The sequence below is a fragment of the Sesamum indicum genome, linkage group LG6 (assembly GCF_000512975.1).
Source record: "Sesamum indicum cultivar Zhongzhi No. 13 linkage group LG6, S_indicum_v1.0, whole genome shotgun sequence".
Lineage (NCBI taxonomy): Eukaryota > Viridiplantae > Streptophyta > Magnoliopsida > Lamiales > Pedaliaceae > Sesamum > Sesamum indicum.
Window position 1 is genome coordinate 17627473 of NC_026150.1, and position 24468 is coordinate 17651940.

Here is a 24468-nt window from a genome sequence, read left to right on the forward strand (position 1 = left end):
CTTGTTAGCAGGGGTATTTTTAGTCGAACAAAATCGTAACCAACTTTAGTCGAGCCCATTTAGCAAGTAAGCCCAAAACACGAGTTGCTGATTCATTTTCCTAAAAATTTGAACCCAATTCTCTACCGACAAAATTAATTAGACCAAGAAAAGACGGGATTGAATTTTGTGTTGTAAATTCTATTATATTTTATACTTCATTCAACATACATACGCTACGTGTATAAAAATGAGATTTTGTATTGAATTATACGCAAGTGTCATGTGTGTTGATTGAAGTAGAAGATGGAATAGAGTTTACGACACAAAAATTGGATATGGAGGAGGAGGGTGAAAAGCAACATGCCACTGAACTTAAACAGTAGGTGGGTGCAAAAAACAAGTGGACCCAAATCATTCAAATATTCATTAGTTCAGAGCGGCAGCGCCCTCTGCTCGGATCATCCACACACAGACAACGGAATTTCCAAATCCTGCTGCTGCAGTTGCACATCCCCCACCAAGCTATATATCTACCGCTATCCCCCCCCACCCCACCTTGTCATGTGGACCTTATTATCACACACACACACACACACACCAACACCAAGAATGAAGACGGACGAAGTTGAAGAAGAAGGAAAAGACAATTAAATTACAAGGGGGCTGATGAGTAGCGGGTGGGTAGAAGGTACGTACGTGTATGAAACATCAAAATTGAAGGTTGAGATGCAAAAAGTTGACAGCAAATAGAGATGTAATAACGATTTGTCGTCTGATAATTGCATGCATGGCAAGATGGCAGGCATGCATGCACAGTTTGACTTACTCTCATTAACATTACACCAGCAGATATCAGTTTTGAATGAGATTTATCCCCATGCACCTACCTAGGTGTCTGCGCCGTGACCTTACATAAAAAAATCATCTTATTAGATATTGAAAAGTTTTTACTAAAGAAAGAATATTTATGGGTTTTTTTTTTTGTAAAAGAAAAAGGTAATATATTAGGAGTTTATAATTAAGAAAAATGCAAGCAACCCCTTTTTGATGCGGAGTATATACAAAACAGTCTACGTTTTTTTTAAAATGAACTAATTTAATTACTTTCTTATCAGAGAGGTAAATTGGTTTATTAAAAAAAATTAGGGATGAGATGTATTATTATTTCTTTTTTTAGGTGAAATTTATTTATTTGTAATATTACAGTGGAATAAATTGCATTAAACCTGTTTATAATTAATTAGCTCCTTAAAAAAACTAAGAATTTATCGATTTATTTTGAAAATAATAAGAAATGATTTGATTATACTAATATTTAATTTAATTATAAGCGCCACAGTCTTGTTTTATATAAATATTAGAAAGAATTTAATTTTAAAATAAAATTTAACATCATATAAAGTATAAAAAGATGAGTGTATTATTATAAGATGTTTTACATAAGTTTAGGCAAATTAACCAGCTCCTAATTACTTAATATTGATATTTTTAGAGAGATATATGTTTGATTTTGGGTGAAATGAATATACACATAAAGAAATGATAAGGTGATATGAGATAGATGGAGGAGAAAGAGAAGCGCATATGCATTATGGAATGGGTGAGTGAGAAGGAAGAAGAAGAAATTGGAGGTGAGGTGCAGTACGTAGTGTTGTCAGAAGAGCAGCAATGGAAGGGAATGACGCAATTGTTGGGAGGGCAGGCGTGCTCTGGATGCGTGTCATACTCTCACAATTAATATAGTTGCCAACTCCCTCTTTAACTCACCTTTTCCACTTTTCTTCTCTTCTTCACTCTTCCCACTTTCTAACCTTAATATTATTTAATTATGTTTATTTAAATTATACACGAAAAATAAAGCATGGAAGAAGAAGGAGGGGTGTGGTACAATGGGATGTCAGAGCCCCATCATTGTCTCAATAATCAGCGTGACACACTCAGTACTCACTGCCTGCCTACATCATTTTTCTCTGATAATAATAGTAGAAAAGAGGAGGGAGGGGTAGGTGGAGGAGAAGTCAGGTACAACATGATTAATGTTGATGATAGTGGTAATAATTTGTTAAGTAATAAGAATAAAAGGTGAGAAAAAGGAGTGGGTGTAAGTGTAAGAAATGAGGGAAATGAAATTGCAGAAAAGAAGAAGAAAACAGAAATAGAAAAAAGTGGAATGTTGTAGGTAGGTAGCAAAGCAATCATTAATAACTCAGAAAAAGCAATTTCCATAGATTCTGTCTTTTGCGTGTAAAAAACACACGTACTTGATAACCGAAATAACTAATGTGTTAACAAACTAGCTACTAAAAACTAAAAACCTCCATCTCTCTCTCGCATCCCATAACATCACCAATACTTTGAATATCTTCAAAAATGTGAAGGCATAACAATTGGAGTCACTATCAGTAGGTATGTAAAATTTTATTTGTCTTTTGCATTAAATGATGTGCAAACTTCTCTCTTAAGTTGACAATTCTCTTTGTCCTTGAAAGTAGCAAATATTTGTAATTTGGTCCCACCACCCCAAATATTTACACACATACCTCTCTCTATACCTATATAGGTACCCTTATAAATGCTCATTTAATTTTCATGTGCCAAATACTAACATATATTATATTAAACATTAATTCTATTATACACCATGAACCAACCCGTAGACCAGCCCCCATCATACAAATCTCATTAATTGATTTACAAAAAAGGAAGAAAAGAAAAGAAAAAAAAAAAAAAGGGAAAACTTGCTAGCATAATGGTGGCATAAGCCTAAAAACTTTTTCACTTTTTGCCCCCCAAAATTTTCTGTCTCTTGCTATTTTTCCCCAGCACTTTTTCACTAATCACTTATCTTCACTATTGATCTTTCTTTTTCCGGATATCTTTGTTGATGATCCTCCATTGATCAGCAATGTCTCTGGCGATATTCCGTGCGTCCGATGATGTCCCAAGGAGGCCTCTTCTCGTGAACCCCACCGCATACAGACCATTCTCTCCCTTCCAGCCATTAGGGAAAGCTGGCTTAGGCATCCCATCTTGTGTGAAGAAATCGGTACCCTGAGATGAGAACGACAACTCAAAAATGTGAATTTAAATTAAAAAAAATATATGAGAAGAAAATGGTACGAGTAATTCGATGATGATCATAATAAGCCTACAACTTTTGTCAATAGGTCAAATTGATAATTGTTAGTATACCAAGACATTTATGAACCATAATTATTATGTCACAATTCAGACTTAATTAATTGCTTCTCAGACTATACTCAAATGTCTACTTCATAGTAGTAAAAGCCAAGTAGTTAATTCAACACTTATTTCCAGTGATGGATGATTTTCATCATTTCGAATTTTACATATCTGTACATAATCCAACCCAATATTTTATTTGCATCTTATTATTATATAAGTCCCACAACACATTACATCACATCACTATGTATAATATATTTTTTTAAATATACAAAATGCATGAATCTTATATATATATATATGTTTGTGGGATAGGAAATGCAATATTTGGATTGATATATATATGAATGAAGTCTTATTATTATATAAGTCCCACAACACATTACATCACATCACTATGTATAATATATTTTTTTAAATATACAAAATGCATGAATCTTATATATATATATATGTTTGTGGGATAGGAAATGCAATATTTTAATTGATATAAATAGGAATGAAGCAGGGGGGGGTCTAGAAAAGAGGAGAAAATGCAGCGTGAGGTTCCCAGAAAAAACAAAAAAAATTTCTATGACAACAACAGATCGTGAAATCGAAACAAAAATATATTTTAACATTAGGGAGGGAATGATCCAAACAAATGCCGTCAGATTTTCTCTTTTCTGTAACAGTATAAGAAAACGTTTTGTAGCCCACTGCATGTGTAAGAAGGAAAGCGATATGTGATTGTGAATAAAGATAAAATATATATATATATATATATATATTTTATTTTTTTTAAAAAAAGAAGAAGAAGAAGGAGATGATGATGAAGAAGAAGATTTGTCAGTACTGTTAGCAAAGAGATATATACCTTGAGCCAAGTAGGCACATTGCTCTTGTACCCCGTTGCAAGAATTATGGAGTCAAATTCTCGCTCTTGGCCGTCTACGAATTTCGCCCCGTTTTTTGTTATTTCCTTCACTCCTTCCACCACCTGCACTCATTTTTATTTACTCATTATTAATGAAATTCTTGCATGTGTATTTGAGGGTTTGGCGGTTAATAAATTACCTTAATTTTTCCAGCTTTGATTTGTGAGAGAGCTCCGACGTCGAGCACTGGGGTTTTCCCGGTGGCGTTCTTGAGCTCGATAGGGCCGGTTTTGGGGCGGCGGAGGCCGAGTTTGTCGGTGTTGCCTAAGGTTAAGTTGGCCACCAGGAGGAGGAACTTGTCGACTAGTCGTAAAGGCAGCCATTTGATGAGCAACATGGCTATGGAAAATGTCGAAACCCCAAACATTTCCCTTGGTAGAATATGAACCTGAGATCATAAGACTTTGTCATCAGAATATTGTGTGATGCATGAACGATGTACGAGATTATGTATACATATATATATGAAATTCCAAAAGATTTAAAAAGAGATAGTGTAGTTACAGAGTTTCTGACGACCATGTGGGGGCTTGCATTATGCCTGCACAGGTCTAAACTAACTTCCATACCGGAATTCCCACACCCCACAACCAAAACCCTTCGCTTTTCAAACTCTGAGCCCGACTTGTAGACGCTGGTATGCAAGACGGGCCCTCGAAACCTGTCAATCCCTTGAATTTCGGGTATGACGGGCTCGGCATTTTCGCCGGTGGCAACTATCAACCATCTGGAGAAGTAGTGGGAATCTTGAGTTTGGACGGTCCAGAGGGCGGCGACTGCATCAAACTCAGCTCTTGAAACGGACTGTTTGAATTTGGGGTGAATTGAGAAGTGTTTGGCGTAAGAGTCCATGTAGGAAATGAACTGACGTTTGGTGGGGTATTTGGGGAAGTAATGAGGGAAATTGAGTAAAGGGAGTTGGCAAAATTGTTTAGGGAGATGGAGTTTGAGCCGATCGTAGGTTCTTTGCTGCCATAAAGAAGCTATGCAATCGCTTCTTTCAAGGATTAGAGAAGAAACGCCATGTTGTTGAAGGCAGGCGGCGACAGCAAGGCCCGAGGGGCCTGCGCCTACAATGATAGGGCCGTGAACAAACAGGCAGTTTAATTCATCATGATCTCTTCTATCTTCTTGTTTGCAAGAACCCATTTAGGAAAATGAGCCAAGAAAAGGGTAGGGGAGAGAGAGAGAGTGAAAAGAAAGTTCAAGAAAAGAAAGAAGCAGACTTTTTTCAGGGGGAGGGGGAGGGGGAGGGCGTGGGCGTGGGGGTAGCAGCTGCTTCTCCGTGTTTGCGCTCTGGTGAAAAACTCTGTTGTTCTACCTGAGAAAGCGTGGTGGCCTGCATTTAAAGGGTGAGAAATGGAGAATGTAAGATTGTTTCCAGTGCGTGTTGTGCGTCTTTCTTTCTTTCTTTCTTTCTTTCTTCAATGCATAATATATGTATATATATATATATGTTAGAGAGAGAGAGAGAGAGAGAGGGTTTTTGTTAAAAGAGAGAGTAATGGGGAGGCGTAAAGGTGAAGGAAAGGATTTGGTTTTCTGTTTCTCAAGGCTCTTTCTTCTCTGCAGAATTGAGGAGGAGTTATTGGCAATGGGGAGAAGAGAAACACATCATTATAATTATAATAATAATAAAACAGACTCTTGTATGTATAGATATATAATGTGCTCTCTCTCTCCCTCTCTCTCTCTGTCCAGAATTTATACTATACGCGCATAAATGGTGTTGGGTGTTGGGTGTTGAGTGTTTGAGTGTTGAAGGGAGGAGATTCAAGCTCACATCCCACTCGCGCTTTCCTAACCTAACACACGCTTATGCTATTAATGTAAAATCTTGGGGAAACGCGACTCTAGTTTAATTCCGTAGCAGATAGCATTAACACTTTTTCTCCTGCTGTTACTTATTTGTTTCTCAAGACGTGAAGTCAGCGAATATCGACTATTTTTATGTTATTTCAGCCACATCTTAGGTCGAGGCTAAAAGCTACTGCACCAATCACTTTGTTAATATTCGATTTTTTAATTACTCTGTTAATTCCTTTGGTAAGAACATACGGAGCGCTAATCTCAATTTTGCATGCCAAGTCCACTTCAGCCATTCCGAATCTTCAATTATAAATTAATACTTATATATAATAGGTATAAATAATGTTACTTTTTTAGAGAGGATTGATGGTGTTGGGCTTAATGCATGAGTTGTTATGTAACAGAATTCAACTAGGCACTTGAGAACTGTTGCATAAGAGGGAACATTATGAACCTATTTTATGTTTCAAGTGCAACCTAATATCAGTAGTCTAAGACACAAAAGGCTAAACCATGTACGAAAAATGCACATTAGTTTCTAACACCAAAACTGCAACACATTCACAGTCCAGTCATACAATATTTTCAAATAAAGCATCAGTGGGGAACTTACAGAAACAATGACCGTCTCCTAATTATTGTAGTGGTAGACATTAATGAGACAACAAGTACATTGATGAGAGTGGAATATAATCTCAACAACCAAATCCTTTCTTTTTCTTCTTTTTTTTTTTGTAAGAAAAAAAAAATATATAGAAGAATAACGATTAACATAACAATCCTCTTTTAGTGAATTGATATGAACCGTGACTACTAGTCATAGGGGTCTACCATAAGAGGCTTACCCCATAGAACCTCAAAATACCCAAATAAAAGAAGGATTGATAGACTTTTTTTGTTTAATCAGGTCATTTGATTTGAAACCACAATCATCGATCTACCAACACTTGGAAGGTTGAGAATACAACATGTGGATCGGGACTAGTGGTGGCAACGGGGTGGGTCCGTGGCGGGTTTGCCCGAACCCGACACCCGTCCCGCTTTATGAAACCTCGTCTGCCTGATTTAATTTTTTTTTAAATTAAGTAATATAAACTTAAATTTAATATTTAACATAGTTCTTTTTTAATCTAAAATGAATTATATAATACATATAATATATTCAACTTATTTTTTATAAGTAATACTAAATATCATTGTTAATTTAGGTAATTTAACATAGGTTTTTTTTAATCCAAAATAAATTATATAATACAAATAATACATTCAACTATTCTTATTTTGGTATTTCATATATAGAGTTGGATATATAAAATTATTTAAAAATTTACCTAGAATATTAAAAAATTTTTGTTACCAATGTATTAATATATGAATAAATAAAAAAGAATATAGAAAAATAGACCGGGGGCGGGTTTGGGACGGGTCCGGCATAAAACCCGTAACCCGCCTCGGACCTATCAGGCCCTAAAACATCGGGTCCAATTGCATCTCTAATCGAGACAAATACGAAAATTTCGCTCTATAAATACTTCAAAATTATTTTGAATTTACTGTACGTTATTCGATAAAGAGCTTAATCTGTTTCTTTCTTAGTTTAAGTATCGAAAGATTTTAACTGTAGTCTCCTTAACAAATCTAATAATTTCATTTTCTCAAATCTCAAACACGTTTGAATCGATTATCTTTTAAAACACGACGACCCCGACATAGATAAATTGATAAGTTGGTGAAGTATGTACGAAGATATACACATTATTAGTTGGCTCCCACTCCACTGCTTGGTTAGTAGTAAGTAGTATGTATATATGATATCAGCACACCATCTACATCTATCATGTCATGATTAATTTCCCTTCTTTTCATGTCTACACTTTAATTTCAAATCTGCTCCCAGAGACTTGTGTCATTTGCTTGCTTGCTTCCATTCTTTTCTCTCACTTGGGAACACCAAAATTTAAGACTTCATTAATTACAGATATTTGCTTTTCACTTTGATATATATATATATATATTATATCTTGTTTTTATTTCTTGATTTTAGACAAGCATGCATGTAGAGATTTATGTTGTTTTATCTGGATTGTCCCCATTCACTTTTGATTTAACTTATGATAACTATGTAATCATTTTTCTTATCTTTATTTTATATGAAATTATAAATATTTTTCAAAAATACATGCTACATATTTTCCCTCTTAAATATTTGCTAATTACTATTTTTTTATAAACCAATTTTGACAATAAATATTAATAATTATTATATTTCGAGTATAGTTATCTCGATTTTTTATTGTACAAGTCATATATGAAAAAATTCAGACTGACAAGCATGTTAGAATATTTCTTTACTCAAATATAATCTAAATGGACTTTTTATTTTTGATACATGTGGATATGCTATTTGTGTGTATATATATATGGATTGAGAATGGGGAGGGATTACTGTTAAAAAAAAAAAAAGAAAAAGAATATGGGGAAGGATTGGTACTGATAATGATTGGTCACTTATTAATAATGATGATTCAAATAATCATAGGCAGAGTCCGATTTTTCAATTTAAGAAATGTATTTTAGTAATTTAAAAAAAAATAAAAAAAGGGGTGTAGAAATGGTTGCGTTGGGAGGAGGAGAGTGATGGAGAAGGATAATAATAAGCGTAGGTACGGAGGGAGGGTAGAGCGTAGGGCAGGGCAGGCGTCGTCAGTTCTTGGGGCAGCTGCGCAGACCAACTTGGAAATTTGATGTCACGTGACCTCATCCCACCATCACCCACTCACGTGTCCCTCTTCCCTACTAGTTAACACTCTCCCCCGTGGGGGCCCCCCTCCTCTCCATCCTCCCTTCTATATTTCTTTCATCAATGCACAAACTCACCCTCGCCTAAATGTGAGTCTTTTTAAGGGGCAGCCCCATAACCTTTGGAAAGGACTCGAGACAAGATTTGATTAAATGACTTTTATGTCCCGTTTTATTACAAAACAAGTTATGACTATACATATTTGATAGATAAGTTTGTAATACGATTGATTTGATATAATTAGATTTTAATTGTGTAAGCTATGTATAATTTAATTTACCCATAGCTATATGTGTAATTTATAGTGTTCAATGTTAGAATTTCCACATATTCAAAGCAATGGCTGATTATTTCTCAACTCTTTGGACCCTTTTTCATGAAAACATGAATTGAGTTCACCTCAATTCATTTCCTTGCAATTTCCCATGTACAAAAGCATGTCCTAAATTGAACTGCATCCGTGCAAAGGGAGGCACTGACAACATATATATATATATATAAATGTATATCAACTACAACAACAAAATCAAACTGCTGATTGATTATGTAATTGAGTTGACAGTGGCTTGCGCTTTGGTCATTCATGCCACATGATGGACACGTGTCGATGACCCTTTTGCTCATTTTGTTGCCTGTTTTGGAAATATTTGATTGCGGGTCTAAAAATGGTCAAGTCCCCGATTAGATTACTGGTGGTTATCGGCTTTGGCGCCACTGGGTGGTGGTCGTCGGATGAAGGCTGAGAAGGTCGCATCACCCCCGGAATCCCCAAACGGCTGCGCACTGCTTCTGACACTACCAACCTTAGACTCTTTTTTCTTGACAATGTTTGATTTGTGTGTGATTGCTTGGGAAAAGCTGAGATATATGAGAAGGAAAAAGGGTTTGGGAAAAGGGAGCAATGGCAGATCAATGCATGTAATAATTATTGCAAAGAAAAATGTACGGTACTGTTGTAAATGTGAGAACTATTATTATCATTACTAGGACCACTGATTAGTTAATGATTCAGTTTGATTTCATATGATTACCAGACAAAATTATTTGGAGAACTAGAATGTTTCGTTTCAATTTCAAGCTTTTGAGTTTACATTAATATCATAATAATTAATTGAAATTGATGCTTGCGAGAAAAATACAGGTCCAATAAGTCTGGATTTTGGTGTTGAATGTGGACTAATAAATAAAAGAGCTTGTGAAAATGGAACCTGCAAAGCAATACATTAACACTCGTATACTCAACTTAGCTTCGAATTTAAAAAATAATAATTGTAAAAAGTAAATCATAATTAAGAATTGCAATATGGTAATCGAATTTTGTAAGAGAAATCGTGTTCAGAATGCAAAGAGAGTACAAAATGAGAGTTTGACAGCAATAGTTCAGAGTCTAGAAGGTGTCCCTACTGAGGACCAAACTTGTATTTATAGGGGGTGTCTGCCTCCGACAGGATTCTACACATTTTCTTTAATCTTGGGACGAGTGGATAAGGGTTGTTAAGATAAGCCATAATTTGATCTTATCTTTTGCTAATCTTGCTGAGGTGAGTATGACTTCAAACTGAGGGGGTTTCTCCACCGTTGAGGATTCCTTATTCAATAAGGAGTCCTTTCGCTCCAGGAGTTTAGGGCTTTAAGGGTACTTTCTTTGACATGCGTCTTCCATGTGGGTTAGTTGTATTGCCTGGCCATCAAGATGGATGTCATGTATGGACATTTGGGTATGGGTTTAGCCCGATCATCATTACTGGGGCATATAATTGGCAAATCTGAGAGTGGCTCGGGCCATTCCTTTCATACGAATTGTTGGGCTAATGGGGGAGGTCTTGAGCTTCCCACTCTTCTTCTAACGTAATGTACCCTATTAGGCTGTTGAGGGTTCTTTATTTGGGCCAAGTTTCTTTGGTTCATATACATCATTCAGTCCCCCCACTCTAAAGAGGAGGGGTGTCTCTAACACCTACTTAGAGTAGGAGTCCTTGTTATGTCGGGGGGAGAAGACCCCCTACCTTGGCACGCCATGGTTCAAGGCGCCCCCTCCACACTGAGCTACGCTTCTTTTCCAGCCTTTTGTCTTTTTTCAAAATCTGGAGCCTTGTGTCCTGTCACCTATCAGTGAGGGAATGATGGTTAGGTCTATGCATAACAATCATGATTACAGGTACCAAGGGGGCGTTTGAGAATCGTCTCCTCCCACGCGCCTAAGGTGCTAAGTAACTGCCTAATCAAGGGTAGTTATGAGGGAAGTGTGGGCTTAACTCCTCCTCCTCGTTCTTAATCACGAAGCAACCTCTTTCCCCTTTATCTTCCTCTTTTCCATATTTTCGTGAAGAGCCAGGGCTTCTCTTTCAAAAATCTGTATGTACCCCCATCCTTTTTTAATTTTACTTGAAATTTTCTTCTTGGCTCCCTCTTATGGCGTCTTCGGATGAGTATGTTCGTTTCGTTAAAGAAACCTTCCCAGACGATGATATCTCTAAAGCCACTTCAAGAAGAATAAACCCTAGTTTGTCTACGCTCCTGAGTGGCTTGAGGTGAGGTTAGCAACAGGCGACTACAACGACTAATCACTTTTCAATAGATGATGAGGTGGAGGAATCGAAGGTAGGGAGAAAAAAGGGGAAGGGTCTTCCTTTAGGGAAGAAGAGAGAGTTGTGCCCTAACCAACGGTGGATTGGGGGTCCAATAATCTCAAAACTTCCACTATTGATCAGTTGATGAGCTAATTCCATATTCTTCTTTCTTTCATTATTTATACTGCCTCCCCCAATAATCGCCCTCATTCTCCCCTTCAAAATTGCTTATGTTTCTTTTCTGCTCAGCTTAGGTTATGTTTGTGTTTCCCATCCTTTGTTTTTACTCTGATGTGGCTTGCCTTTTTCAAGTACCCTTGAATCAGTTGGTTCGCAAGTTTTTTTAGGGTTTTGTCTAGTGTTTTAGATTAAAATGTACTAAAATGGGTTTCTTTCGCTTCATGCTCCGATGAAGGATGTCTTTCTTGCTACCGCTAATGGTTCAAAGAATTGGAAGATAGTTTCTTTTTTTTTTTTTGGCCCTTCAACCTGGACTTTCCGAGATCGTTGGATGAAAGAGACCCCTCTTTCTGTGAATGTTGGGGCAAGGATTGTTGCCGTGTCGAGAGGTTTCTGGGACACTTTGACTTGAGTCATTGGAAAGAACCCTTGGATGACTCCTTGGATATCTTATAATTCTCTTTGTATTCAATTAGTTCATTTAATCATGATCATAACTATGTTTCTTTCTTCTTGACAGGGGATATAATGTTCAGCAAGTTGATGCGCGATTATGCTTCTGGGCGACCCCTCCTTCCCGATCTCCTCAGGGAACCGTGACACCCAACGAATCCAAAGGGAAATGCGCTGCTTCTTCTTCTCCTTGAGATAAGTATGGAGGTTTTTCTAGAAAAGCTAAGATGAGCTCTTTAGGTACCCTCTAGTTAATTCTTCAAGGTTTTCTCTTGGACCTCCCCCCGTCCTTCTTTCCTTCAAGGACGAGATAGGAGTTCCTCTCAAATCTTTTCGTGCTTCGTCTGACGGTTTGCATACTCACCACTCTTTAGAGTATGAGAGAGGAAAAAGCTGCCCCTTAGTGGCCGAAACTATGAGGAGGACCCAGTTCTTTGGGGATGGGCACCTTCTGGCTCGTATGCCCTTGGAGGAGCTTGAAGGGATAGTCTCCTCATAGTTTGTTAAGGTATGTCTTCTTGGTTTAATCATTCCTCTCTTCTTTGTCATACATACTAATATTTTTCCTTTTCGTAGGCGATCTTCATATACAAGGAACTCTTTTCTCGATCCCAAGAGATCCCCCATCCCCCAAAGTGAGGCTCAGAGGCGGAAGCTAGAGGAAAGGGTGGAACGTCTGGGCGTTGAAAATGAAAAAAATAAAGGAGGTTACCAGCCGTTGCCAGCAATTGGAAAGATTTTGAACTTCAGTTCTGGACGTGGACCAACAAATAAAGAACTTAAAAAGTAGAACCTGCAAAACAACACATTAGCACTGCAACGCTCAAGTTAATATTGGATTTAAGAGATAATAATAGTAAAAACTACATCCTAATTAAGAATTGATGTATAGTAATCAAATTTTGTAAGAGAAATTGTGCTCAGAGTACAAAGAGAGTGTAAAATGAGAGTTTGACAACAAGAATTTAGAGTCTGGAAGGTGTCCTCCACTTTGGGACCAAACCTGTATTTATAGGCGTGTCCCCTTTTGTCAGGATTATGCATGTTTTCTTTAATCTTGGGACGAGCGGATATGAGTTAGTAACATTAGCCATAATCCGATCTTATCAGTTGCTAATCTTGCTGAGGAGAGCATGACTTCAACGATTATTGGGCTAATGGAGGAGGCCTTGAACTTCCCTCTCTTTTTCTAATCTCTCTTTGGGCCATTTACATCAGGAATAATTATATTATGTGCATATGTGACGAATGATACAATTTTCATGAATATGTAAAAATTCAAAAAATTCCAAATTTCGATACTCGTTTTGTAAAATGTTTTGAGGGTAGATGATTGTGCTTGTTTAAAAGATTTTATATACAGATCCATAATTACTTTTTAAGCTTAGGTACTAGAGATTATTTTTAAACTAAGATATCAATCGAAATATTTGGTTAATAAAATTATCGAGCTTATAAGGGTAGTAATTTGGTTAGTATTAGATATTTATTTGACTTATAATAAGTCAATCATATGTATATATACAGATTTTTATTCAACTTTGTTATTGCTATCAGCGAATTCTGTTAATTCATCAACGAAAATAAAAATTTAATTTTTTTGAATTCAAACAATGGAGAGTTTACGTTTATCCTTATGAATTATTTTGAAAAGTTTGTCAAGTAATCCAAGCAAATACTTTGGTCGCCTCTCGTCGTACGTATAATATACAGGCACGTTAAGAGTGATGCAGAAAGTAGTCAGGAATGAATCGAGCATACAGAATCCAGTACATAAATAAAGTAAGAGCCAACCAATGTTCCACAAAGTGATTTATGAACACTTTATTATCATGGTAACATCCTGAATCATAGTAGGGACATGACAAAATCCAGAAACATGGGGTTTGATCTGATCGGACACAAAATGCTCAACACCACACATGATGATCACAAACAATTTCCTCTCTCTCTCTCTCTCTCTCTCTCTCTCACTCTCTCTTTATATATACACAATAGCTAGATGCTCTCCCTATGAATCCATTAATCTAAGTACAGGACTGATGATAGTCTTCTTATGTTCTTACCAAGAATCATGATGTATGTTGGAAAGAACAGCTACAAAACAAGACAACACCACCAGATTTAATTTAAAACTGGATCGCTTAGCTTCTCCCTCTTGTTATAATAAGCTAGCTATAGCTGAGTCCAAACACTTTCTAACCCGATAATGATGAAAGCGTGATTGCGATCTGCGATGCTCAAACAACGGGTCCCCACCAATTCTAGGAGAATATTTCTGATAATATCATGGTGAAATCGCATCTTACTTCTGTCATGCAATAGTTTCCTCCATTATGAGAAGAAAACGCTCTCATGCCATGCAACTTATTCCACTTCAAGATGAGTGTTTCTGCCACTCTAATTTCTTCAAAAAGCGTTCTTCTTCTTTTCCCCCACACTATTTGGAGTAGCTATCTATCTTACTTCCATCTAACCACGACCAAGTTGTTGGCATAGGCTGATAAGAACTTCGCCTGAGCCCGTATAATTAGAAGATTGTGTTCGAATTTCAAAAATATTATTGTGGATGTTAATCAATTTTTAATTTTCATCGTATTATTTTTGTTTAAATAAATACTTTGAATTCGGAACTGTTAAAATGTACTTAATCAATTTTGATATTCGTATCAAATTAGACCCCGTCAAGTTATAAGGTGCATGGGGGTAACAGTGGGATGGGAATTTAGGTAGGATTAGTTAATAATCTATGATTTACTTATTGGTATTGTAAATACTTGTATGTCTTGTGGAACACGAACCTATCACCTGTAAGTTGTTCAATAAAAAAAGGGCAAAAGGTAATTTTCGTCCCACAACTATAGGCCATTTTCATTTTAGTCCTGTAAGTTTCTAGGGTTTCAATTTGGTTTCGTAAAACTGAAAAATTCGCAATTTCAGTCCAAATTTGGCCGGAAAAATTTGTGGGTCGTCGGAAAAAGTCACATGCGATGCATGTGACTTTTAAAATTGGGGGCTCGATCCTGATTGGCTGGAGAAGTTGATGTGGCGCATACGTGGAAATAAAAAAAAAAAAACGACGGGAAATCAAAGTTGTGATTTTGTATTCGCCACCACCTTCTCTCTTCAATTCCGCCGCCATTACTTGAAATTTCTAGCCACCACATATACCATTCGATTACCCATAGTAAGGAGAATTAAACCCCTCAACCAATTTTGCGATTCGACCACGACAGCAACTGGACTTTGAAATTGACCGCCGCGGACAATTCCCGTCGATTCGCCAGCGACAGGACGACCCACGATCGCGGATTGGTACCATTGGATTCGTCTCCTCACTGCGGTTCTAATGGGACTAGTCTCATCCATTTTCATCAACTAGGTGCAAAGATCCATCGTTTTCAAGATCTCAGTTGTCCGCCGCGACTGCACCTTCTGCCGGTGGTTTTCTCCTTCGTCTGAACGAACCACCGGCTCGGAAGACCATCGTTGAACGCCTCTCGTTCTGGCGAATCTTTTGAGACCAGTCCCATCAATTTTGGTCATCTCTGTGTAAAGATCCGACAAAAGCCGTCCTCCGGCTTTGCCATTCTTTTGAGATCAGTCATTTTTTTTTTTTAATTTCCACGTATGCGCCATATCAGCTTCTCCAGCCAATCAGGATCAAGCCCCCAATTTTAAAAGTCACATGCATCGCATGTGACTTTTTCTGGCGACCCAAAAAATTTTCCGGTCAAATTTGGATTGAAATTGCGAATTTTTCAGTTTTACGGGATCAAATTGAAACCCTAAAAACTTACGGGACTAAAATGAAAGTAACCTATAGCTGTGGGACGGAAATTGTCTTTTGCCCATAAAAAAATAGTGTCGTTAAAACCTTGTTTCGTCCTATATATTATTAGGTCATAGAATGTCTCTCAAATAAAAAAGTAAAAATAAAATATGTAAGGTTGACAGTGAGAATGTGACAGGTCTAACAGGGGTCCCCCCTCTCCTTTGGTAATCCTGGAATGACACGTAGTTGCTGTACCACATAGTAAAGTTGAGGAGATTTTAATTACTTCACATTTGACATTAGGACATATGTATATGTGCGTATAAATAGGAATTATCTCAGAACTATTTCTGGTATGAAAACTGCCTTTCCAGAACTGCAGCTAGACCTATACCTGGACTTTAGGACTATCTTTTTTTATTTATTTAATTTTTGCCCAAGAAAGACGGATTGACTCGGCTCAGCTCACAATAAATTCTAATTATATGTTTTTCAGTATCTAAAATTCTTGATATTTTTATTCGAAATACCAAGTTTATTTGTTTCTTATTAAATTTTAATTTTTTATTTGAAGATTCGATTAGACATGTAAATGAAAAAGTAACATAGTATTTATATATATATATATAGTTGTTTGGGCAATAAAAATGAATTAGTGACTAGATAATTTGTTGAGTCAGATCTCTTGTTGAAAAAATTGATTATTACATTATATATAGGAGTGGGGCTCCCTGTTTGGTATTGGACCCAATCAAGACTTTGTAAAGGCCCATTGACTACATTAACTACTCCAAGGCCCATTACAATATCCATGGGATTGTCAAATTATTTCAACACTTTATTTCTACTTTACTTTGAGATTTAAAATTGAGTTTTTATCATTATATGAGGTTCTTATCATAATGGTCAAAGCGGAATAAAGAAACTCATCTTTTTGCTGAAAATTTTGTATAAATATTACGAGATATATTTTATAGTCCAACAAGTTGTTTTGACAATGTGACTATGAATTGATTTCTAATGTTGTTGTTATGGTGCACATTGGATAAGATGCAGCTACGGGTCCTTACTATACCGCATGTAGAGAGTATCAGCCACTGCGTAATTAGCGTTGAATATGCATCAGAATCTCTGCTTCACTTACAACCATGCCCAGCAGGTTAATGCATGCATCTATGTCTGTGTTGCCCTTTCCTTGCCCAAACGCTACCGCACTTATGCATTGCACACGCCTCAGACGCTCTCCAACTTACCTCTTTTTGTCCCTCTGGGGCCTTTTTATAGGCGTTATGACGACATATTCAAATTTGATCCACCCAACTCCGTACTAAAATTTTTCAAGAATGTTTTTTGCAGGACCACATGCGCAAGTCTTACGTGCCGACCCCCAACTCCCACCTGTCCAAGTTTGGTCAAAATTTTAAGGCCATTCCTATAATTGGACCTTATTCTTCCACATCGATACTTCTAAGTACAATATCTGAGTTATGGTCCGAAAAATACTTGATGGCTCGTAGAATAGTTGTTCTTCATGTGCCTTTGGATCCTAATATGGAAGAGGAGACCTTTTGATAAGGAAAATTTTGATTCAAATGGTGGTCGATCGGATTTGAATTAATTATATGATAAAATATAATACATTAGTGGTGTGAGATTGGTGTATAGTTAGGAAAAATAACTAATGTATCACAGTTGCTATGTGATTGATTTGATTTGGCTAGACCTAATTTGAGATAGAAATTTTCTGTATAATTATTTGTCTTTTTATAGTGATTTCATGTTTACCTAATTTGAAAAGACCATCGTATAATCAGTACTAGAAAGCATTTTAATTTTCTCCTATTCACACCCACTAACAACCAATTGAAAATTTTCTTATTCAAATCAAATTTAGACGAACCTAACTAACCTCACATCATGTGCGAAATTATTAGCTCTCCCTAAACGGTATACTAAAAATATGACAAATTTATTATACTTATTCTGTAATTAATTCAATCAAATTCAAATTGAATTAGAATTTTATTTAATTGATTTGAGCAATTATCGGTACATCAAAGGAAGTACATCTTATTCAACAATCAAGTGTTGTTTTTTTTTCTTTGTTTGGGTGTCAAATGCTTTTTTTGAAGTTATCTTTAGAATTAGACTTTTAATGGAAGGATAGGAAATATGTTTTTTTTTTCTTTTTGTGTTTTCATGCATCTTTCTTTTCACATTTTTTTTATAAATTTAATATTAAATCATAACTATTTGATTAATATCTTGTTTTAAATAGTATTAATTATAAAATTTATTTACACATAATTAGATGCGCCACAAATTACTTAATATAACATGAATAGTTTTTGTGCATTCATTAATTTAGAATGGAAAATTAATTTTGTTCAATTATTAATTTTATTATTCTTTAATTCAATTAATACATATTATAAAAAAAATTAAAAATTATACAAACACGTGTATCAAGTGGTGATATTGCTTTTACTTCTTTCTATTTATTTTGGGGCAGACAGTACAAATTTCCTGTACTTTGTACTGCAGTTTGCATGTACTAACCTCCTCTCCATGTATTGACAATAGGTCCAATCAATTCCATCAACCCTCTTCATCTCCAAATATCTTCCAATTCAATCATCCAATCACGTTGTAAATATTAACGTGTAGTTATATAATTTTTATTTTATTTAAATACATGTAATACACTTATTATATAATTAATTATTTTTATTAAATTATATAGTAATTATTCTATGAATATATTGTACTTATTATATAATTAATTTTAGTCACGTTAAAATGAACATCATAATTTTCTAGTGTTCTATTACTTTTGGAAGATCTAACACTGTTTTTATGGAATCCCGAATCACAGCTTACTGTACCGTATAGCCTACAATTTTCATTCTGCAGCTATGATCATACAAAGTGTTACAAATAGAAACAACTTTTAGCTCTAGACCTGGCCACCACCTTCACTGGCGGCGCAGACTCGGAGAAGCCAGTGGCCGAAGGCCGCGGAAGGTTCTCCGGCACGATGGTCTCGAGTGAATTAGGCCGCCACGGCTGGCAAGCCCTTCTGTCGCTCCACCTGATGATGATCTTGGACGCTGCTGACGGCATATCCGCTGCAATGGCTCTTTCTTGATCGCCCACCACCGCGAAATTCCCCAATTCCAGTCCAATAATCGCGCATGTTAACCCTAACAAGCATTGGCTCTTCCATGATCGCTCCCTTGCAGCAGGGTTGCTGATGAACAAAAATTTGAAGAAATCATAAGGCAAATATCAACAATGAAAATAGAAAATCGTGTTTTTATTGAATAACAAGAAACTCACCATGCGACTTCTGCAGGTCTCGAAATTGGGGAAGAAATAGGAGGGGGGAAAAGATTGAGGGTGCAATATGTTGAAATACCCATTTCTTACTTTGTGTTCCTTCTCTGGATATTTTGTTTGTGTTATATAGTGACTTTAACTTGCCGTCTTGCAACACTTTTTCCAAATCTTAGACGTGTTTCTTGAAAATGTTACTTGTTTAGTTTGAGCTGGCGGGACAAGGACATGTACATGTGTAGTGCACGTTTCAATTTTGGGTTTCTTTTAATAAATTAATATAGTAAGAAATAAACGCAAAAAATAAAAAGAAATAATATATTTTTTTTCTGTAAATAAGAAATAATATTATCTCACTATATCATTGATGGGATCATCTACAAACAAGATATTTTGAGAATTTTTTAATATTTAATTTGAAATTATATAGGTAATTATACCATTATTCTATTTATTGACCAACCACAGTGATATTGATAATAGTTGGGGGAGGTCTCAAGTCTCTACTCTACCAAATTGGGCTGCCCCATTACACTTTCTTGATCCAATTTAATAGGCCCAATTCAGTGGGCTTCAATTCTCTTTGTTGAGATGAAATCCAAAGTTATTGTGAAAAAAGATAATTATATATGTGCATGGGCAAAAAAGAAAGATGCCCTTCAAAAGCACACACGTCACTCACCAAACGTCACACGACACCGTTCTGTGTTTACACGTCACCCCCATCTCCCGTATATATACGCGACTACTCGCAACGCCACACTTCCTCTAAACCGACCCAATTACCAATATTCAACGCTTCCCCTCTCTCTCTCAGATCTCTTCCCTCTCTCTGTCTCTCTCTCTATATATACACCCAATCTGTATCTATTTATCTCACTGTTTCATTATAAAACCCTAGTCCCCAATTCGGAACCCTAGAACTTACTAACACTAGCCAAACTCTTGAATTTTGAGCTTCATTGGAATTGGATTTCCTTTTTCCTTTTTCTTTTTTCTTTTTTTCAATTGTTTTAAGTCAGTAGTTTGGAATTTCTTGGAGGAGTGATGGTTGAGATTTGTAATGGAGGGCAGTAGAGTGATTAGCAACAATGTCGATGGTAGCAGAGAGAACTGTAGCTCTGCCGATGGACGGCCGCCGATTCCCAACTCCATAGGCGGCCGAGGTGCCTACCGACACAGCTTCAACTCTAATGGGACCACGCCTTTGTGCACTAAGTCCTTAGTTCGTCACCCATCTTTGGTAATTCCAGTTAAAATTCGACTTTTTCTGTTTTCCTTTTTGTTTAATTTAATTTTAAGTTTGTATTTGTTGCCGCACGTTGTTTTCAAGCAATGCAAAATTTATTAATCTTGTAAGTTTGTAGGATTCATTTGTCGGTTCATTATTGTTGAAAACAGTTCGCATCTGAATCGAGTATGGATTGATCCTGTTGTCGTTTTGTCCAAGTTACTAATACAGTTAGTAGGTGTCATGGTGGTCTTTTTGTCATTGTGTTCAGCTACGGTTGTGGGATTGTAGAATCTTTAGGTTGGGTTCACGCGCTTGGGAACTTTACTGCTGCTGGGAGCAATTTCACTTCTGTTATAGGGAATAGATGATGTGGGATGAGACTATTCTTGGTGTTACCAAATTACTTGGGGTGTTCATTAATTTTTTGACATGCGTCATAAATGTGGATTTCTTTTGTCAGTCTCTTATTAGTTAGATTTATATGGAAAAATCAATTTAGAAAGAAGATACGAAAGTGGATCGTGTGCAAATCTTTAGGTGCTGGATGTGTAATGAGGTGTCTGTTGTAGAGTCTCTGCTTCATTGATTGTATAAGTACCCTTACAGATATACACAAATCTTCTGGCATTATTCAAACTATGCCACATGGAGGTTCTTCTTTTGTTCACTTGTTGACGTAATTATATAAGTGAGCTTTCGAGTTTCAAATGATCTGCCTTGGGTTTACTGTTATTCAAGACATTTTTAAATGTAATTTATTTTATGCTATTTTCACTTTCACTCTGCTAAGATATACTCAAATGGTTAACAATGTTGGGGGAAATGGAATGATAGAGATTTTATTTGGTCTTAAAGTTATGTAGGATATTCAACTGAACATAATGTATTGCTTTTGCTGTCAGTTTAATAGGCTATTTTGGGCTTTTCCTTGCTCTAGTAATACTAGCATGTTGCCTCTTGAACTAGATGTTAGAGTACCTTATATTGTTGTACTCCCGCTCTGCTAATAATTTGTCATATGTCTACACTCCCTTAATGTTTAACAACTCGAGTGAGCACATGCGTATCTTCTCCCTGTTTCTCAATTTTGTAAATTTACTCTATTTTCACTCTTGGGGGGATTACATTTTGACTAGAGCTTTAGCAGGTGAAGATCAGGTCCCCTGATATCTCAATTGAACCGAGACTGGGTGGAGATGATGGTGATGCTGAATATATGCCCCTGCTTCGCTCAGGTGCATGGGCAGACATTGGTTCTCGCTCAAACATGGAGGATGTCTATGTTTGTGCAGACAATTTGATGCATGATTATGGGTTGAATACTTTAAACAAAAGGCCTAGTGCGTTCTATGGGGTAACTCTTCTCTTCTGACATACTGATACTTCCTACATGTTTCCTTTTCCTATTCCACACATATCATTCTGATTGTTCCGTAGAATTGTCATTCATAGGCATACATCTTGCTTGTTACTTTTGACTAATATGCAGCAGGCTCCTTCCTACAATTTTCATTTTCTGGAAAAAAGATTCTGATCTAGACACAGACGTTTTCTGATAATTCAATTATTTCAAATGTTAGTTTAATGTTCACTTAGTAAATGATGACCTGCACATTGACGTGCGTATCAAATGGTTTTAGTTAAATGGTTAACTAAGAATTCAATTTGTGCCCATAGAATTGAGAAATTGCGATATTTATATTATGGAAAGTTGTTCAATTCATCTGTCGTCTCGTAAGCTTGCAACTCACGACATATATTTTCTAAATAATGGTCAGGTTTTTGATGGACATGGAGGAAAGCATGCTGCTGACTTTGCATGCTATCATTTGCCAAGGTTCATTGTTGAGGATGAAGATTTTCCACAGGAGATTGAGAGAGTGATGTCATCGGCATTTTTACAGACGGATACTGCTTTTGCGGAAGCCTGCTCTTTGGACACAGATCTTGCTTCTGGGACCACTGCTCTGGCTGCTATTGTAATTGGAAGGTTAGTATACTGGTAGTTACATAGATAATTGACTTGTTTTTTGTGGTTTTCGATGCAAAATAATGAGATATCCCTCTTTTAATTGGAGATTATTCTTCTGCAGAACTCTGCAACTGATTTGTCTTCTTAATGTCTCTTCACCCAATGCAGCTCTCTGGTGGTGGCCAATGCTGGAGATTGCAGAGCAGTGCTTTGTCGCCGGGGTAAAGCAATTGAGATGTCAAGAGACCATAAACCTGTTTGTTTGAGGGAAAGAAGGCGTATTGAAGCTTCAGGAGGCTACGTGTATGATGGCTACCTCAATGGACAACTCAATGTTGCTCGTGCTTTAGGAGACTGGCATATGGAAGGATTGAAAGGTCAAGATGGTGGACCCCTAACTGCGGAGCCTGAACTTATGAGCACAAAACTAACCGAAGAAGATGAGTTCCTAATCATAGGCTGTGACGGCATCTGGGATGTGTTTATGAGCCAGAATGCTGTGGATTTTGCTCGTAGAAGGCTTCAGGAGCACAATGATCCCGTGATGTGTAGCAGGGATCTTGTTGATGAGGCTTTGAAGCGAAAGAGTGGAGACAACTTGTCAGTAGTGGTCGTGTGTTTCCAGCAGCAACCACCTCCCAACTTGATTGTACCTCGTGGAAGAGTGCAACGGAGCATTTCTGCTGAAGGGTTGAAGGAGTTGCAAAGCTTCTTGGATAACTTAGATAATTGAGATGATCATGAAAGCTTTTGCCTCTTCTCCTCTTTCGTGCCTCTGCCTCAATTTGTTACCTTCGTAGTCTTTTCCTTATTGTTCTTGCTTGATGTTGAGAGAGAATGTAATTTCCAACTGTAACATATGCGGCTGTCTGACATGTATTTCTTTTCGCTTCCTTTTCTTTTTTTTGGTTGTTTTCCGTTTTCCTTTTTCGTATATCCTGCTAATTGTTATGCAGGCTAGGGTCGCATTTGACATTTGAATTAATGTTACCATTAACTTACTTCAACATAGTGAATTGGTATCTTGGTAGGCGGGTTTTTGCTTAACGCGAGCACGACGAAGTTGGTTACTTGCATGAGATCATTCTTCCATTAAGAAATGAGCAGCTATGGATTCTATTCTCCTCATATATCATCTCTAAGCATTTCTTTGAAAGCGGCAAGGGCACTCCCGCTCGCTCTTCTATTATGTGCTAAACAGAGAATAAGTCTACTTCTGACATCAAACTTTTATACTTAGAAGCTCGAGAACTCCGGATGAAGCAAAGCAGAAAGTACTTTCAGGTCCTCATGTATTAAAGAACTGTTTATACATGTAATGGTAGGAAAGAATAATTGGATTGCACCCAATTTGATTCAGGACAAGGGGAGAGAAATGAAGAAGGGGGCCAGATATGAAGAGCAAAAAGTACAGAAAATTAAGATTACAGGATAAGAGAGTTATGCTTTTCTGTCAAGAGCGTAATGTGTATTGCTAACCTCTATTTCCTAGGCATCTTCAAACTTCTATCGTGTCTGGAAGTTAAATACCTTGATGGAGAATGCAAAAATGAAGCCAAAAATCACACCTATTCCAGCTATAATAACAGCAACATATCCAACAAAGTCATGCTTGAATCCCAGATAACTCCTAATAAATTGCTCCACTGTTTCACCTGTGTCAAGCTTATCCTGGATATCTCCAAATTGTGAGGCTACTAATCCATACAATGTCCATGCCATTGGACACAAGTAGTAGTACCATCTCCACCACTTTGGAATTCTCTGTCACACCCAGAAAACAAGGAACAATAAATTAATAAATAAATATCGATGTATGTTGTTGCAATTATATATTAGTCTGCCAGGAAAATAACTTACAGTCTTTGGAATGATGAATCCTGAGAAAAGGTTCCATATTGCGTAGAATGCAGATGAGATTATGGCAGCTATGTTATGGTTGGGTGTTACAGCCACTGTCATCATCCCGTACAACGTGAAGTATAACAAGGTGAAGTACATGAAGAAAATGTACCAAAAGAACTTGGCAGGCGTCCAGTGAAAACCGATCATGGCATAAACTATGACACTGTAGACAAGTGTTTGGACCAACAGGTGGGGAAGTTCTACCACAACCTGCAGGAGAAACAAGACAAGAAGGATTTCTTTAAGCCACAGTTGATTCTTGGTCTTTTGGGTTCTGAAAATTTAGTAATAACTACTATGAAGTACCTGTCCAAAAGCATATGGCAAAGCTGAATACATCCGCTCTTTC

General features: G+C 36.8%; 4 protein-coding genes across 5 annotated transcripts; 1 reads left to right on the forward strand and 3 right to left on the reverse strand.

The window, feature by feature from the left end:
• Positions 2578-5267, reverse strand: LOC105164817 (probable indole-3-pyruvate monooxygenase YUCCA4). The gene is made up of 4 exons (XM_011083603.2): positions 4590-5267; positions 4225-4473; positions 4025-4147; positions 2578-3033 (listed from the first exon to the last, which is right to left on the reverse strand). Exons 1-4 carry the CDS (start codon positions 5232-5234, stop codon positions 2833-2835), a joined length of 1218 nt encoding a protein of 405 aa, XP_011081905.1. The 5' UTR covers positions 5235-5267; the 3' UTR covers positions 2578-2832.
• LOC105165067 lies at positions 18467-19165 on the reverse strand. Its single transcript, XM_011083942.2, has 2 exons — positions 19012-19165; positions 18467-18922 (listed from the first exon to the last, which is right to left on the reverse strand). Exons 1-2 carry the CDS (start codon positions 19092-19094, stop codon positions 18604-18606), a joined length of 402 nt encoding a protein of 133 aa, XP_011082244.1. The 5' UTR covers positions 19095-19165; the 3' UTR covers positions 18467-18603.
• LOC105164818 (probable protein phosphatase 2C 22) lies at positions 19768-23749 on the forward strand. Of its 2 annotated transcripts, none has more exons than XM_011083604.2 (4): positions 19768-20251; positions 21387-21596; positions 22021-22232; positions 22383-23749. In XM_011083604.2, exons 1-4 carry the CDS (start codon positions 20072-20074, stop codon positions 22945-22947), a joined length of 1167 nt encoding a protein of 388 aa, XP_011081906.1. In that variant the 5' UTR covers positions 19768-20071; the 3' UTR covers positions 22948-23749. The 2 variants fall into 2 exon arrangements, with proteins under 2 accessions (XP_011081906.1, XP_011081907.1); XM_011083605.2 differs by having other exon boundaries at positions 20072-20251; positions 21390-21596; positions 22383-22947.
• Positions 23587-24462, reverse strand: LOC110011271 (ABC transporter G family member 53-like). Its single transcript, XM_020694634.1, has 3 exons — positions 24426-24462; positions 24075-24329; positions 23587-23978 (listed from the first exon to the last, which is right to left on the reverse strand). Exons 1-3 carry the CDS (start codon positions 24456-24458, stop codon positions 23721-23723), a joined length of 546 nt encoding a protein of 181 aa, XP_020550293.1. The 5' UTR covers positions 24459-24462; the 3' UTR covers positions 23587-23720.

Bases quoted from the DNA above. Each gene is read 5' to 3' on its own strand.
- LOC105164817 (XM_011083603.2), bottom strand. From the start codon at position 5,234: ATGGGTTCTTGCAAACAAGAAGATAGAAGAGATCATGATGAATTAAAC. The intron at 4,148-4,224 runs GTAATTTATTAA...AAATGAGTGCAG, and splicing joins TCAAAGCTGGAAAAATTAAG to GTGGTGGAAGGAGTGAAGGA. The intron at 3,034-4,024 runs GTATATATCTCT...TTCTCATCTCAG, and splicing joins ATGTGCCTACTTGGCTCAAG to GGTACCGATTTCTTCACACA.
- LOC105165067 (XM_011083942.2), bottom strand. From the start codon at position 19,094: ATGGGTATTTCAACATATTGCACCCTCAATCTTTTCCCCCCTCCTATT. The intron at 18,923-19,011 runs GTGAGTTTCTTG...TTTGTTCATCAG, and splicing joins AGACCTGCAGAAGTCGCATG to CAACCCTGCTGCAAGGGAGC.
- LOC105164818 (XM_011083604.2), top strand. From the start codon at position 20,072: ATGGAGGGCAGTAGAGTGATTAGCAACAATGTCGATGGTAGCAGAGAG. The intron at 21,597-22,020 runs GTAACTCTTCTC...AATAATGGTCAG, and splicing joins GGCCTAGTGCGTTCTATGGG to GTTTTTGATGGACATGGAGG. The intron at 22,233-22,382 runs GTTAGTATACTG...CACCCAATGCAG, and splicing joins GCTGCTATTGTAATTGGAAG to CTCTCTGGTGGTGGCCAATG.
- LOC110011271 (XM_020694634.1), bottom strand. From the start codon at position 24,458: ATGTATTCAGCTTTGCCATATGCTTTTGGACAG. The intron at 24,330-24,425 runs GTACTTCATAGT...TTTCTCCTGCAG, and splicing joins TGCCATATGCTTTTGGACAG to GTTGTGGTAGAACTTCCCCA. The intron at 23,979-24,074 runs GTAAGTTATTTT...TGGGTGTGACAG, and splicing joins GATTCATCATTCCAAAGACT to AGAATTCCAAAGTGGTGGAG.